This window comes from Microtus oregoni, unplaced genomic scaffold (assembly GCF_018167655.1).
Source record: "Microtus oregoni isolate MIOR12 unplaced genomic scaffold, Mior012 000009F_ref0000495, whole genome shotgun sequence".
Classification (NCBI taxonomy): Eukaryota; Metazoa; Chordata; class Mammalia; order Rodentia; family Cricetidae; genus Microtus; species Microtus oregoni.
This window is the reverse complement of record NW_024543068.1, coordinates 23,445,001-23,461,458: the sequence shown is the minus strand read 5'-3', so window position 1 is coordinate 23,461,458 and position 16,458 is coordinate 23,445,001. Positions and strand designations below refer to the sequence as shown.

General features: G+C 45.8%; 1 protein-coding gene across 1 annotated transcript in view; it reads left to right on the top strand.

Annotated features, from left to right (window-relative positions):
* The first annotated feature begins 1,557 nt into the window (after positions 1–1,557).
* Prkch (protein kinase C eta) overlaps positions 1,558–16,458 on the top strand; it is a 201,801-nt gene continuing 186,900 nt past the window's right edge. The window contains exon 1 of the mRNA XM_041658401.1: positions 1,558–2,299. Coding sequence (XP_041514335.1) covers positions 1,937–2,299 — 363 coding nt within the window. The 5' untranslated portion in view covers positions 1,558–1,936. The remainder of the gene's footprint in view (positions 2,300–16,458) is intronic.

The window sequence follows — 16,458 nt, the reverse complement described above, 5'->3', positions numbered from 1 at the left end:
AATGTCTGGTGTTCCTCCAATCTCATCGGCAGGTCAGCTGTGTAGCTCCTCTTCATTTGGGGATAGTCTTCTTTTCCTGCCAAAGCTGAACAGAGGCAAATCCTTCAGAAGTTCTTAAGGTGAGCCAGCTCTTTGGAGGAGCCAGGTCCAGCTCTTTGGGGGAGGTGACAGAGTTGACTCACTGGGTAGACTTGACCTCTTCCCGAGGAGTTCCTTCAACTTGCATACTCTACAGAGCTCTGCCTGAACTGAAGTGACCTCCTACATCCTTGCTCCACTCTTTCAGGAAGCCTTGGTATTTCCAAGAGAGGCCCTTCCCATCAGTCTATTGTCCTTGCTTTCATCCTACAGTGTGAAGCTGTTACTGGCGAGGCCCCAATTCACTAATATGAAACGGCCGAGAACCTTCTCAGAGAGCCAGTTCAGGTTCTAGAAAGGGGGTTAGAAAGACCAACCTGTTCTATGAAAACAAGTAGGGCGAGAATGTCATTATAAGTATCTTAAGAATGGCCTAGACTTTATGGGTGACAAATTGGTTGTGGCTGGCCCTCGGGGAGCAAGCTTTGTGGTAGAATAGATTAGACCAAAAGGTTTTCCTAGTGGATAAAACCTGCAGAGGCCACAAGATGGTAAGTTCGGAGTCTGTCCACTCCGACAGGAATAACCTAAAGTACTCCTAGAAGAGGTAGCTTGTGAGGCCTCCGCGCATCAGGGTGGTGCATGTGAACACTTTCTGTCCCTCTGATGCAGGACTGGGTGGACCAGTAACCACCTCTCGCGGAGGAAGGGACTTATTACACCCTGGCCATGTCTGTCCCCGGCAGAACCGACCTTTCCTGCTCTTCGTGCAGTGACACACCTCTCCGAGAAAGGAGGAGTACAGGATTTCCATCATTATCATTGCCCTATTAAAAAAAAACACAAACAAAACAACTAATTACTCTCAGGAAAAAAGGCGCATAAACAGGATGAGTCTAAGCTGAACCTTGGGATGAGCTGTCCTTGTAAAGATTAGGAAAAGGTACCTCCCTTATTATACGCCCTCCCCTGGCCAGGGCTCTTGCCACCAAAGGGCAGGGGCTCCAGCCCACTGCTTAGGGTGGGAGGTAGGGCTCCGTGCTGCTGGTCTTCCGCATCCTCCTGGCTTGCCAACTCTGTCTGGGTCTGTCTGCCATGCCTCAGGTGCTTGCTGGCGGTGGCCCACGAATCCTTTCTTTTTGTTCAATCTCTTAGGGCAGCCCCCAGGCTGAAACGCACCTCTAACCTGGCAGCCAGGAGCAAGGATCTGGGAGCGCTCAGGGCGGGGGCTGCTCGCGCGGGGCGCGGGTCTCCTCCACCGGCTGCGCCCCAGCACCCACCCTGCAAGGCCCGGCTGTCCGCCGCGCGCCACGCCCCCGGGGTCCAAAAGGCACAGCAGTCCGCGCCCGGCTTCTGAGAACTTGGAGGCCGGTGGCGCGCGGCTCGGGCCGGGGATGCAGCGGTGGCTGCTTCCTGGTTCGCAGCTCGCCGAGTGGGGGAGAGCGTGAGCCCGCGCAGGCGGGGGCAGGAGGAGCGGGCGGAGGCGGGGGCAGAGACGCCAAGGCTGGAGCTAGCCGGACGGGTCGCTCTTGCTCTCCCGGGAGAGGATCTGCCGGGTCCCGGAGAAGGGGCGAGTCCCGCGCGCTCCGGAGAGACGGTCGGGAACCCACCAGCCCGCGGAGGGCTGGGAACCCGGCTCCCCTCCTTTCCACCTCTGGAGAAAGGGCGGGAGGGAAGGAGGGGAGGGGAAGGTTCCTCGGAGGAGACCGAATGGCCGGACGCAAGGGGCTCAGGCGCTGCTTCTCCCGGGAGCTACCTCCATGCTTGTGGCTGCGGCGAGGGCTGCTCTGAGCCCCGGCTCCCCGCTTCCCGGTGCCAGCTAGCGCGGCCCCCGCGGGGCCCCAGCAGCAGCGCCGACATGTCGTCCGGCACAATGAAGTTCAATGGCTATCTGAGGGTCCGCATCGGAGAGGCTGTGGGGCTGCAGCCCACCCGCTGGTCTCTGCGCCACTCGCTCTTCAAAAAGGGCCACCAGCTGCTGGACCCCTACCTGACAGTGAGCGTGGACCAGGTGCGCGTGGGCCAGACCAGCACCAAGCAGAAGACCAACAAACCCACCTACAACGAGGAGTTCTGCGCCAATGTCACCGACGGCGGTCACCTGGAGCTAGCCGTCTTCCACGAAACACCCTTGGGATACGACCACTTTGTGGCCAACTGCACGCTGCAGTTCCAGGAGCTGTTGCGCACGGCGGGCTCCTCGGACACCTTCGAGGGCTGGGTGAGTAGCGACCGCCTTGCCCCTTCATGTCTGCTGGACCTTTCCTCCTTTTTCTAATTCTTAAAAAACTCATCAGGGTTCCGCTCTCTCATGGCTCCGCGGCGGAGGGAATTCCCTCTAGACTTTGGTCCTCTCCCAGGTGACCTGTACTGTTGACGGGACAGCCGTGGGTGTGTGCGGGCGCAGGTGTGACTCTGGGAAGCCGGCCTGGCCACCGGCTTCTTTGTGGACCTGGACTTTGCGCTTAAGGGAAGCCCCTCAGTGATACAGAACGCTGTCCTCCTCCTCTCAACAGGGGCAAAGAGTGGAGAAAAGCAACGAAGGGGTGATAGGAAAGTGGTATGGTTTGAGTTAAGTGCTTCAAGCACGTCTGAGGAGAAAGCCATACATTCTCGCGAGTATTATTCATAGTGTTTATGGATGCATGTTGGTTCAGCCACACAGACGTGCACACGTGTTTCAGCATGCACATCCATTACATCCCAGAGGTACAAAAGCTACACTGGCAGGGATCAGAATGAGTGCATGGCTTTGCAGCCTGGCAGAGTTTTCTTTAGCACCCCCTCTACCACCCCGTATGTGTGTGTGTGTGTGGGGGGGGGAGGTGAAGCTTCTCTGTGTTAGCTATTAGTTAAGTTTAGGCAGCCTGGGGTGCATGGGTGCTGCAATCGTGTTTCCAAATTATTCTTCTGAGAAGAGGTGGCCAGAGCACCTTAGGTTTGGTTGTCTTCCCTCTGCTATGACATGTAGCTGCGCGCAACTTCTTACATGCCTCCCGGTTCCCATAGTTCCCTGGAGACAGAATTTCTACTGTAAATTTCTAGAGTGCCTCACACAGTGCCAAATGCCCTTATTTCCTAATCCTCACTCTGTCTTTGTGATGTTGGGGTTATTGTACTCACTCTGAGATGCTGAAATGATAATTACAGTGAAGTGGTCTGGCAAATGCAGCGTGCCTTGAAGACTCTAAGTTTAATAATGGCCTCAGTTCTGACAGGAATGGGTTTGGAACCCGAGGTGACTGAAACTCACAAGCGATGGGACAGGATGGATAGTGACAAAGATTCATTGAGATATGTGTTTTATGCTTTGGGGGTGTGGTTAATTTTACCATATGTTCTATAATAGTACCAAAGACCTGAAAGGTCCCGTCCTTTAAATAGAAGTGAGAAAAGAAAATCCATGCCTTTTTAACCTCAGTTCTCAAATTATGGGGTTAATTTCACCTCAGCCGGAATTTAGATAGGATCTGATAAAAATACAGTTAAAAATTAACTTTGTTCTTGGTTTGAGGCAGGGTCTCTCACACAGTAGCCCAGGTTGGCGGGAACTTGGGGACAACCCTTTTGTTTCAACTTTCCAAATAAGTTTACACGTTGTCTGTGAATTTCTGGACACAGAATTGAACCGAGCATGAGAATTTTGAAGTAGTGTTTGGTTGAGAGTTAGGGGGCAAATCTCCAGAGGAATTAGGTGCCGGAGTATGGTGGGACAGGCTGGTCGTCAGCCATGATAGGCACATCTTACTGGAGACAGCCCAGATTAGTCTGAAGGTTTGAGTCCCATGGGAGCTTTTACACACTACCACTTTTAAACATGCTAGCTAGGAACCTGAGAGTGGGACTACAGCATTGGTACTTACAGACTTCGTGGGAGACAGAGAAAGTAGTTAAGACTGACAATACGGAGCAGAAGTGAAGACCTAGCCATGAGGCCACAATAAAACCTCTGCGTAGGTTTTATTGTGGAGCTGATCTATTGAGAGCTCACCAAGACCAGCTGGACTGTGACTGAAAAAGCATGGGATAAAACTGGATTCTCTGAACATGGCGAACTATGAGGGCTGATGAGACGCAAAGGACAATGGCACGGGGGTTTGATCCTACGTAATGTGATGGCTTTGTGGGAGCCCAGCCAGTTTGGATGTTCACCTTCCTAGATATGGACGGAGGTGGGAGGTCCTAGGTCTTACCACAGGGCAGAAAACCCTGACTGCTCTTTGGACTGGAGAGGGAGGGGGAAAGGAGTGGGGGGAGGGGGAGAAGGGTGGGAGGAGGGGGCGTAGGGGGGGAGGAGGGGGAGGGAAATGGGAGGCTGGGAGGAGGTGGAAACTTGTTTTTTTTTTTCTCCTTTTCTCAATAAAAAAAAAAAAGAAAAAAAAAACCTCTGCGTAGGCTTAGCTAACTAGTAGGGACACAGATCTGTTTATTGTTGCAGGGGATGAAGATTTAAATGTGAATTAAAGTTAAAAAAAATCTATATCTGCTTAAAATTTCGCCTAGACATTTACTAGGACTCACTGACAGCATCCTGGAAATCATCAACGGTAGGATGGGGCCAGCATCTCAACCATGTCCGAACCGGTGATTTGTCGTGAATTATATTCACTCAGGTGGCATATCTGGCCTATGGTCTAAGTGTTTTGGAACGGAGGGTAGGATGACTAGAGTGTTTTCTTTTCTCATTAAGAAAATATATGAGGGGGCTGGAGGGATGGCCCAGTGGCTCAGAGCACAGACTGCACTTCCAGAGGATCTGGGTTCAATTCCCAGCACCCATATGGCAGCTCACACCTGTCTGTAACTCCAGTTTCAGGGGACCCAATAGCCATGGCAAAACACCAATGCATATAAAAATAAAATAAATCTTCAAAGGAAATAAAGAAAATATGTGAAACTACATGGAATACATTCTTCAAAATTATCTTTCACGGACTGTAGAAATACCTACATTTCCCTATCAAATCCAAGTGTATAATTTATTCACTCAAGTGGGAGAATAAAAATTATACTGGTTACAAATAGAACTACAAATTACTGACCTAAAAATTTTAGCAGGAGGAGGGAGAGAGGGAGGGGAGCGGAGAAAACATATATAGTGCAATAAAAACAGTAAAAAAAAAATCTAGCAACATACTGGATCATAAGAGAGGGATGTAACCATGAGTTTGTTTATAAAACACAGTCTTTTTCACTAGAGTAAACCAGGAAACCCTCTGTGCTTCATTGCCTGAGATACTTCGCAAGTATCAAGAAGGTAACTGGTGATACCGGCTTTAGTACAGCCTTGTTGGTGTTCAGTGGCAAGAGGAGGGGAAAGGTCCATTTTAAGACAATGTATGCCTGGTGCCTACTCCCGTGTCTGGTGTGAAATAGACATATTTTTATGAGTCATATGCTCATTTTATTCATATATATATATAAGATAAATGAAGGTGAAAAGATACAGGTATAATTCTTCTTAAATGGAAATTAATCTCAATTAATTAATTGAGATTAGTAAGACCCCAAATCACTGATTTGTGATTTGAACTCGATGAACAAACTGAGCTAAGAGTAAGGAAGTCTGTAAAGATAACAGAAATTAGTGAAGTAGAAAACAGGAACCCAACAATGAAAAAGCAGAGTCTTTCTCTTTTTCAACTGATAAGCCTCAAGCCAGGATGATGAAGATGAGAGGATGCAGGATATGTTCCCACCACTTGGGGCGGGAATGAGAACATCACTACAGAGCCTACTAAAATTATAAAGGAAGAGACGCACAAGTTATATACAGGGTTATGCCAGTTAGCTCTATAACTTAGATGAAATACACAAATTGCTTTAAAATATATAAACTGCCAATTACTCTCAAATAACTTAAGTAGTTTTATAATCATTAAACTAATTGTGTTTAAGTTAGAAGTTGTCAACAATACAATTCAGTGTCCCAGGTGGCTTTCCTATTAACTTATATTATGTATTTATGCATTATGACCTGCTCTATAGACATTCTTTCAGAAAATAGAAGGGAATGAAACTTCTTAAATCGTTATTTAAAATAATTCATTACTTGAAACAATACCAAAGCACAGCAAAGGCATTCCAAAACAAGACAGCTGCAGGCAGGTATCATCCCTCATGACCTTTGATGCAAAAGCTTTAAATTGCAGTCAACTAAATCAAACACCATAGCAAGCAGATAGTACACCATAACCGACTGAGGGCTATTTCCAGGACTCTAAGGCCAATTCAGTGTTTGTAGAGCTACCCATGCGCTCCTCCTGTGGACAGCATCAAAGTGAAGGCTTGTATGATCACCTCAATAGATACAGAAAAACTATTTGAGAAAATGAACAATCCACTCAGGATCAAGTTGCTCAGCAAGTTAGAAACAGGAAGAAAGTTCTTCAACCCAATAAAGGCTGTCTATGCAAATGGCCTTAGTGGTGACAGAATGAATAATGTTCCCCTGTGACCAGGGACACGGCAAGGGCAGTGCTCTTTCTGCTTTTCTGCTCCTTTTCCACACCGTCTAAGAGTGCAATAAGGGAGTTTCAGATCACAGAGGAAGAAGTAAAACCATCTTTATTTGCAGACAAAAAAAAAAGTTTGGAGGATCAACAATCAAGTTTAGCTGATTTGCAGATCCAAGCTAATGTACAAAAACAAAAATCAATTGTATTTTATTATTATTATTAGCAGTGAACTATTGGAAACTGAAATTATAAATATCACATGTAAGAAAACTGAAGATGAAATTGGATGAATTAGATAGAATAGACGCAAGCCATTTTTTTCCAGTGGAAATGCTAAAACATTGCTGTAATAAAGATCTAAGTAAATGGAGAGTATGATGTATTCATGGCTGGGAGGACTCTGAATTATTAAGAACTCTGTTCTTCCAAAATATTCAGTATATTTAAAGCAGTCTCAGTCAGAATCTCAGTAAGGCTTGTCATAGAAATTGGTAGATTGATACTGATTTATATAGAGCTATAAAGGACCTGCATTATTTTTTCAAAAGAACACATTGAAGCATTTGCGTTAACTGATTTTAGCGTTTATTGTATTGAGTTAAGTTCTAACCCCAATTATTAAAAAGATCGAGCTCTGTAAAATGTAAGAATTAGTTCTTAAAAGGTTTCCAAGAACACAAAAACATAAGCCAATGTCTGGGAGTAAATAATTGCATAATATGAATTAGGCAAAGCACTTGCAGCAATAACTCTAAAATCTCAACAGTAATGAGAAAATCCCAACTTGTGCAATTTAATAGTGGGTAGTATTTCAATAAGTACGTCTGTAGAAAATAGTATATTGTAATATACTCCATAGTCCGAATCACTAAGGAAATGAAAATGAAAACAAAACCCAACAAAATATCAGTGTGTTCCCACTGGATAAGCCACGCCCATAACAAGCGTAGGTTAGGAAGGGGGCAACTGTTGCTCTCCCACACAGCTGTTAGGAATGTCAAATGCTGCAGTCCTGTTGAAAAGCAGCATGGCTGTCTTTTAAAACAGTGAACATGGACTTATTGCATGGCTTAGCTACCCTTAAATGTTCACCAAGAGAGAGAAAGCCATTCATAGTAAGGCTTGTGCACAACCGTTCGCAGCAGTTTGGTCTGTGACGGCTCCCAAACTGGAAGTTCACGCGCAAAACAAGAGGAATGTTTACGTAAATAGTGGTGCGTTCGTACCAGCGAAGATGGATCGATGAATCAGTGGCACACGGAGGAACCTGGCCGAGGCGCCAAGGAATTCTGCTCTGTGGCTCAGCCAGATCAACTCTCACACACACCTCCCCCCAAAAGAACATATATGATTCCACATGTGCAAAGTTCTGGAAAATGAAATTAGGTCCCTGGTGACAGGAAGTGCAACCCTGGGTGCCTGGGAATTAGGGAAAGGCAAAATATCATGGAAGCACAGGTGAATTCTTTACTATTTTGACAGTGATGGCGCATTCACACTTACCTAGATACGCCAAAGCTTATCAAGCAGTTCACCTGATAGACAGGCCTCATATAGATCTCAGTCGTACTTCAGGAAAGCATACAGTCTGCTTGACTGTGGAAAAACAGTCAAGATTTGTCATCTTTACTTTGCTGAAAGTGTAAAAGGATGCTAATGATGATGGAACCGAGCCAGCTCTGGCTCTGGGAGACAGCATTGCTTCCTCACGGTAGAAGCCTAGAAAACCCAAACTTAATAAGAGAAATTTATTTAATTAATTTCTCATCTTGGGACAGTTTCATTTTCTCAATTGTCACTCATTTATTTTCTGCTTCTTCTAGAACTTGTTTGTTTTGTATAATTTCTTGAATTTCAGAGTATCCAAAGCTTGCTTAAGGCACTGTCTCTCCCTCACCCCCCACCCCCCGGGTTATTTGCTGTTGTTTTCTGACTTTTCAAATCGAGCCCTGATATCTAAAACTTGGTGCTGCGTGTAGAGGGTGCGAAGAGGGCAGGGGGAGCTGGAGGCTGCGTCATGGAAAGACCTTGGCACCCCCTCAGGAAGGAAGGACCCGCTTGGCGGGATCCCAGGCTCTTTTCCTGTTGAACCTCCTGAAGACATTCTGTTCTGTGTGGCCATGGAGAGTGGCTCTCTCAGCTTCTCTCTGAGACACCAGATTGATAGTCCTCTCAGGTGAAGCCGCCTGGTTACCTGTGGGCAGTCATTGATCGTTTTTCGTTTCTTTCTTTTTTTTTCTTTTTTCTTTTTCACTTGATTTCTGGATCCAGGGGCATGGAATATTTTTTTTTAAAGATTTATTTATTTATTATGTATACAACATTCTGCCTTGATGTATGCCCGCACGCCAGAGGAGAGCGCCAGATCTCAGTACAGATGGTTGTGAGCCACCATGTGGTTGCTGGGAATTGAACTCATGACCTCTGGAAGAGCAGCCAGGGCTCTTAACCTCTGAGCCATCTCTCCAGCTCCCCATGGAATGTTTTTTACACCCAAATTTTTCTCTATTTCCTGCCACTGGGTTTATCCTCTTTTGTACTTCGTAGTGCAGTTATTCACTCCCATGATTGATTTTTCCCCCCTCTGAGACAGCTGTAAGGAGTGTCTAACACTGACTGGCTTGCGATGTTCTAGGGGAATGTACTTTAGAATCTCCAGGGAGGTCTGTTCCAGTGTCTGGGTTAGCTGTCTAGTCCTTCCATTTCCCCAGAAGATGGATTGTGCTCTGGGAGGGCTGGCTGCTTTGTCATGCAGGTTATGGCTCGGATGGATAGCCACCCTTCTCAAGAGCATATTCCCTGCCATGTTATTTGGTCACCCTTAATTGCACTGCGCTTGCCACTCTCTGGGATCACTTCGTTAATCAATTGCTTTACTATACCCCCTCCTTTTCAGTACTGGGGATTGAACCCAGGGCTTCATGTGGGCAAGCTCGTCTCTCTAACACAGAGCTATGCTGCTAGCTGCCCCTCTTTCCTTCTGTAGAACATAAACTCCTGGGAAGCAGGGTTCTGTTGTAACCCCAGCGCTGTGAACAGTCTGTGGTACGTGACACTAGATATTCGTCAAAAAACAAAATGAATATATAAAAGAAGTTTCATGTGACTTTGGGGCAAATGATGTGTATGCATTTTGGTAATATCTTTTTCTTTAAAGATGTCATTCATCTTCTAAGCCAGTCAGTGCTGTAGCTGTTTATTGATGGCATACCCGTGTGAGCTTGAAAGACGGGGTTGGATGTTCATGCCCATTGAATATGTTAGCAGAATGGAAAATGCTATGGCTTGTGGGCTGGCTAGTTTTCTGGTGTAGGAGTGCCCAGCCACCCCTGAGCAGGAGATCCTGAGTTTTATAAAAAAAAAAAAAAACCAAACCATCAAGAAGAGCTCCTCCATGGCCTATGTGTCAGTTCCTGCCTCCACATTCCTGCCTTGACTGCCCTCAGTGATGGACTGCTACCTGCAAGATGAAGCAAACCCTTTCCTCCCCAGATCGCTTTTGGTCATGGTCTATCACAGCAATAGAAAGCGAACCAACGCAGATGGAAGATTCCCTGCTTTATGCATTCCAAGACTCTATGGCCTTTGCATTGGTAATACCAATAAATACTGGTAGTTTCTCCCAGCTGCAAATTCTCAGCCCAGTGTTAAATCTGAAGGCAGACCCAAGAAGTGCACAACTTCAGCCTTGGAGAGCTGCTGAGGTTGGTGGGTGGAGCCTGAATCTTTGCCTTGTGTGGAGAGCATCTGGAAAAGAGACTTGTGGTGGCAGAAGTGGGCACGTTTTTATGAGGTGGGTAGCAGTTAGAATAAGAGAAGTACCTGGGGTCTTCTGTGTATTTTTTTTTTTGTTTTATGCAACATGGTAGTTGACTATCATGTTCCCCTTGTATGTTGATGGTGAAGTTCCCTCTTATTAGAACGAAAGAAGAAGATGGAGCCTGAGTAATAGCAGTCTTTTATCCACTGCTTGCCATTCTTACTGTTATGATGTCCAGATTGGCCTCTCTTAGTTGCCACCCAGAAACTTAAAACTCTTCCTTGGTTTCTCAAGCCAGACCAGAGAAGCCTAAAGTCTCTGCTTTGGTTAGGGATGTGCTCCTTTGTTTTGCTGCTTTTTTCCCCTTGAGCCACGAGTCTCCCCTCTCAGGTCCACACTCTTGAGTGTGAGAGCCTTCCATCTCTGCATCCGTGTGCACTGTGCTAGTTCCTATCCATGCTTCAGGCCTCGCGGCAGACACTACTATCCCAGAGAACCTTCTCTGACTTGCCCAGGTCTGGTTTGTTGCTCCTTCGATTCCCCTTGGCTTCAGGGTTATTGTGGGTAGGAGACTAAGCATCTTCTTCTTTGGTCTTGAGTAGTGTAGCAGACACATTTCTATCTGAAATGCCAAGGTCCACCTGGACATGCCCACCACGGAGGGTGAACTGTGGGCTTGGCTTGATGTTGTGCCTTTAAGAGTCAGTGGGTGGAACAGATGTGGCCCGTTCCTGCTTTGCTCAAATGACAAGAAAAAAAATCTTTCCTCAAAAGGAATGGGAACTCTGACCTGACGATGCTCTCCAGTTGACATCACAGGTGAAAGGTCTTCAATACCTCTGACCCCTCAGAGGTGTTTCCGTCTTTGGAAACTATGGGAAGGAATTAAGTTTTGTTATCTGTAAAGAACCTGCAAGAACTCCTGACTCCCACAGGCAGAAAGGTAGTCAACTCTGTATTTGAATCCTGAATGTCGTAAGAGAGTCCTAGTGGTTGAGCGGAAACTTCGCCTGGCCCAGAACTACCACGGTGAGCTGGCAGCTGACAGGCCTGCAGACAGCCTGCAGGTGTACTCCCTTGGCACCAATGCTGTAACACAGAAACGGAAGCCGTTTAGTGCCCTGACACTCCAGTTGGCCACAGACTCCACCACTCCCTGTTCTGGAAGCAGCCCTTTGACTCAGTGCCTTCTCAGTCCTGGGAGGGTTGGAGTTGGTGACACTCTAGCCTATACCTTTGTTTTCAGGATGTGGGGACGAGCCCAAGCTTTGATGGCTCACAGGAAGTGTGACACACAAACTCGAGAACATTTAATATCTGTATGCTGTGTATACGTATAAAGATGTACTTACTTCGATTTATTAAGATAGTAATTTATAAATATACATCTATATTTATCTAGATAACCTCTTTAGATCTATAGAATTGTGTCCTGTTCAGGGAAGCTGGCATCGCAGTAATGATGTTGGGAAATTAGTATTGTATGAACTACCCCATTAGAAGACTCTTTGCATTTGATTTTTATTATGTTATAGTGCAGAGGAATGAGCCCAGTGTTTGCATATACTAGGCAAGCACCGCGTCGTGATTTAGTCCACAGCTTACAGAATATATGAGAACTGTGCTCTAATGGGAGTCAGAAGAACTGGGCTCAGCGTGTGACTTTGTCCCTTGTCAGCTGGGATCTTAGGCAAGTCTCCACTGATCAGAGTGTCAGCTTTCTGGCTGTTAACACCAGAGAATTGCACCAGGCTATCCCTGAGGACCCTTCCATATGTATAGCCTCTGCCTCTGTGCTCTAGGCAGTTACGTCATTTCCTCCCTTTAGGAGTACCTGGCTTGGTTTTAAGAAGTCAATATGAATTCTACCTTATCAAAGTAAGTGATTCCTAAGAATTAAATTGGCCTCAAATCTAAGTTGCTCAGGCTTGGAGAGGATTTATCCTGTGTGTGGATAATCTGTCCGGAATCAACAATGATGTTGGTGTTATTCCCTTGGCTTAAAATCAGACCATGTAGTTGTATTTCTTAATTTACACTAATGCACTTCTTGTTCCATGGGGCACTTGTAAGTTATGTCCCTGTTCCACCCCCCACCCCCCCACCGTGTGTGTGTGTGTAAGAGAGAGAGAGAGACATAGAGACAGAGAGAGACAAAGACACAGTGAGACAAAGGGACAGAGGGAGGGAGGGACGAAGAGGGAAGTTTTGATAGAAGTCATTCTCATTAGCAGGGTGATTAAAGCTTTGCAGTCTCAGAGTGTCTGTAGCCCCCAGTCTATATATCCACCGTAGATGACGACAGATACAATAAATCACTTGCAGGACAAATGCTTTAATTAGATGGAAGGAAGGAGCCCAAGGGTATTGGCTATCACAGCACTGCAGTGCTGTGCCGAGGAATTCTGGAAGGCAGGAAGTTTTGCTGAGTACCATCCAAAAGTTTCCACCCCAGTTAGGAAGCAGGTCCGTTTCCATAGGACCCCGTGAATCAGAGCCTTGGCTGGCAAAGCACAGGGGACTTTGGGTGATAGAAAAACCCTTCACAGGCAACTCACCAGAAGTGCTTTTGCTGTTTACTGCCCTCTTGAAAGTTCCTTTGGTTTTGTATTTTACCCTTGTACACATCTGACCTCACAGGCAGAGGAATGCTGAGCTGGTTACCAGCCGTGTTTGGTTTGTGCTTGTGGTTAAAATTTGCCAGAGGATGGAACCACGGTCAGCACAAGCCCCTTATAATTGCATTAATAAACCAAGTCATTTGGGGCCAGTGTGAGCATGTTCCATATCCGGCACTGGGAACTCAATTTCAGACCCAGGCTGCATTCTCTGCACAAACTGAGACCACAGTCTGTGCTTTCATGTGTAAGTCATGATTATCCCATGTCCAGCGCTGTCCCTGCATGTCTGTGTACCTGTGGCATGGTGTGGCTTCTGATTCCTTGCTGGGCTTTGCCTTGGCTGCCTGTGACATCAGAAGCATGTGCGGGTTAAGTGCTGTGTCCCTTCCAGCCTCTGATTTTTGTAGTCCCATTGGACGTGAACACTATACTGCACTCTGCCTTCTGGAGATCAATCAGTGCTCAGATAGGTTTCAAACCTTGAAGTTCTTCCTGGAAAAGCACCTAAAATATCATGCATGTTTTAGCTGGTTTGCTAAATGGAAAAGTGTTCATTTATTTACCAGCCTCTAGTCTCTTGGACATGTTGCCCTGTTTGTCTGCCTTTCTTGGTGGCTGGAAGAGTTGAGAGCAGGTTTTAGATTTAGCAGATGGCTCAGAAACCATTTCAGTGACCTGGTTGGTAAAAGCTACAGACTCTTGTTTCTGGAAAAATTTGGGTGTGCTTCTTTTTCTGACCACATTCCGGGAATAATGTCACCTGATTAGTGGTCCCCGGCGCCTTGACTCTGGATAATAGAGAGCATCAGGTGAAAACATCCAACTGAAATGTATCACAACTCAGGCTTTTATTAATCCTGACTCCCATGGTGTGGTTCTAGTGTTTTTTTTCCCTTGTGTTGGAAGACACCTCTACTCCTCTTAGTCTGGCCATTAAAAAGGAAGGGAAGCCATACATTTTAAGCTTTTGCTTTAAAAGCCGTGTTTCCCTTGAGTTCCGGCTCCTGGTGGACTATAGTAGATAATAGCCAGCTTTGGGACCTATTTGGTCATGTTATTTAAGTATTTTTCAAAAGCCTCTGTATTTGAACGAGAGCTTTGAGGTTTGCAACAGATAAAAAGTTAAAAAAAAAAAAGAGTAAATCTAGGACATGTTGAGTGACCTTGGTTTGGTATCTTCTGAAAATCTAAACTTTCCCCTGTGAAATAAAACAGGGTTTGTCTGTTCTGTAACTGTGCTTAAATCATTTGCATTCTTTGGGAGCCCTAGCGGTATTGTGGTGTATGGCCATCAGCGCGAGCCAAATCAGTGTAGGTGGCAATTCTGCCTTTCTCTTACCTTTGGAGTTGGCGGGGGGGGGGGGGGGGTCTGCTATAGCCTGGGTGCCTTTCACTCAGCAAGATGATATTGGAAATTGAGCTGAATGGGGAGCATCTGGGAGCCCTCCCCTCCCCCCACAGCCAGTGGGAGATGACATAAGAATCTGGCCTTCTGCACTTTTGACCAACACTCTTTCTCTACTGCCCTCAGTGTGGGGTAGAGCCAGTGTAAATGCTCACAGGCATTTGCCAGGCGCTACTGTGTGCCCAGGCGTGTACCAGAGGGGGGTCTATATGGCAGCGCATGCATGACCCAGAAGTGTTAGCTCATGGAGCTGCTGCCTGCACAGAGAGACATCAATAGTAGGGGAATGGCGCTCAGCTGGTAGAAACTTGCCTAGCAGGCAGTAGGCCCCGACTGGTCTCAAACACAGCAGAAACTGGGTATGGCGGTACATGCCTGTAATCGTAATCATTGAGATTGTGTCAAAAATAGTAACTTAAAAAAAAAATCAAGGAAGCAAATGACCAGGCGATAACAAATTTTACAGAGGCTTCAAGTTGGGAAGTTAAAACAGGGTGGTATTAAATGAGAGTCTAGCTGTTTTGTCCAGAGTGGCCAGACACGAGCACATCAACAAGATGACAGCTCTGTCATGACCAATGACACAAACAAGTGTAAGGTTAGAGAAAGGGTCCCAGGCAGAGACAGAGCCGCCTGCTGTGTGATACCCAGTTCAGGATGGTGAAGAGGGTGGAGCTGGAGCCAACCAGCTCAGGGTCACTGTCGAACACTGCTGCTTTTCAGGTGTGACAAGGGACAAGTCACTTCCATCTCTGGCTGTGAATTTTCCTCTCTAGAGAGGGATGCTAACATTGGCGACCTTAGGACAAACAAGCCCAGTACAAAGTAGGCCCCCAAGAACCAATAGCTTCGGTTGCTAGTCATCTGCTGAGGGGATGGGTATGTCGAAACTCAGAAAAGAATCACACCAGCCAGTAAAAGTCACTCAGAAGGTTGCTTTTAGGACATCAGCACTTTAAGGTGGCCATGAGAAAGTTTCTCAGGATGGGGGAGGTGCGGTCTTGTGGCTGCTTCTCAGATGACATTAACAGAAGCCTCTGCTTATCAAACCCGAGGATCTGCTTCTGTCTGCCTGCTTCAGTACCATCATCTCTGAAGGCTGAGTGATGGGTGGAGAAAGAAACAAGAGTCTGAACTTTGTTCTAGATTTTAAGTTTTCTCATTAATTTTTTTCTGTGAACTTGTAAATATTAATGGAAGGCTTTAATAATTTAAAGCGACAGGATACTTGTATTGCAGTGCTACAATTGATAGGACCCTTAGGTGGTTATTGTTAATAAAACTGAGTTTATAGATGAGAATTAATTAATTAACACAAATAAGATTCTTGTTGAGAATAACTATATATAGTTTATCCTTGCTTACTTTTGGAAGTTCTCTTGCTTGATTATAATTTTATGAATTAGCTCTGGATAATTTTGAAAAGTTTTGGGTAAGGTCAATTTTTTTTTTATAGTATTTCCTTTAATGTTTCTGACCTTCCCTTGGAACATCCATTTAGTCTGTGTTGAGTATAAAAGGACACATGGGCATTTATTTGCCCAGGTTACATAAGTTGGGATGCAGAATCCTCATGGACTAATTAATGCACAGATGCAGACAATTGCCACCTAGAGCAGTGCATCATGGGGCGATGCTTGGGTTTCAGCCAGATGCAGGTTCCATTGTTAGTTCTGCCTCCTGTTAGCTGAACTGTTTAACTCCTGCAAGTCAGTCTGCTGTCTGTCCATCTGTCTGTTCATCCATTTGTCTTCCTTCCTTCCTTCCTTCCTTCCTTTCTTTATCTTGATGTGTTTTTGTGTGTCTCTGTGATGTGTATGTGGTATATATATATATATATATATATATATATATATATATATATATATTATATGTGTGTGTATGTGTATGTATGTGTGGTTTGTTTGTGTCTGTGTTTGTGGTGAGTGTGCGTGTGTGTGCATGTGAGCATGCATATGTGATTCTTCCTGTAGAGTAGATGCCAAAATTGACCTTGATATCTCCTTCTGTGGTTCTCTTTCTCTCCACCCCCCCCCCCACCCCCCAGATTGAGACAGTCTCTCACTGAACCTGGAACTCACTGATTGACGAGGCTGGCTGCTCTGGGAGCCATGGAGACTTCTATTTCTGGTTCCC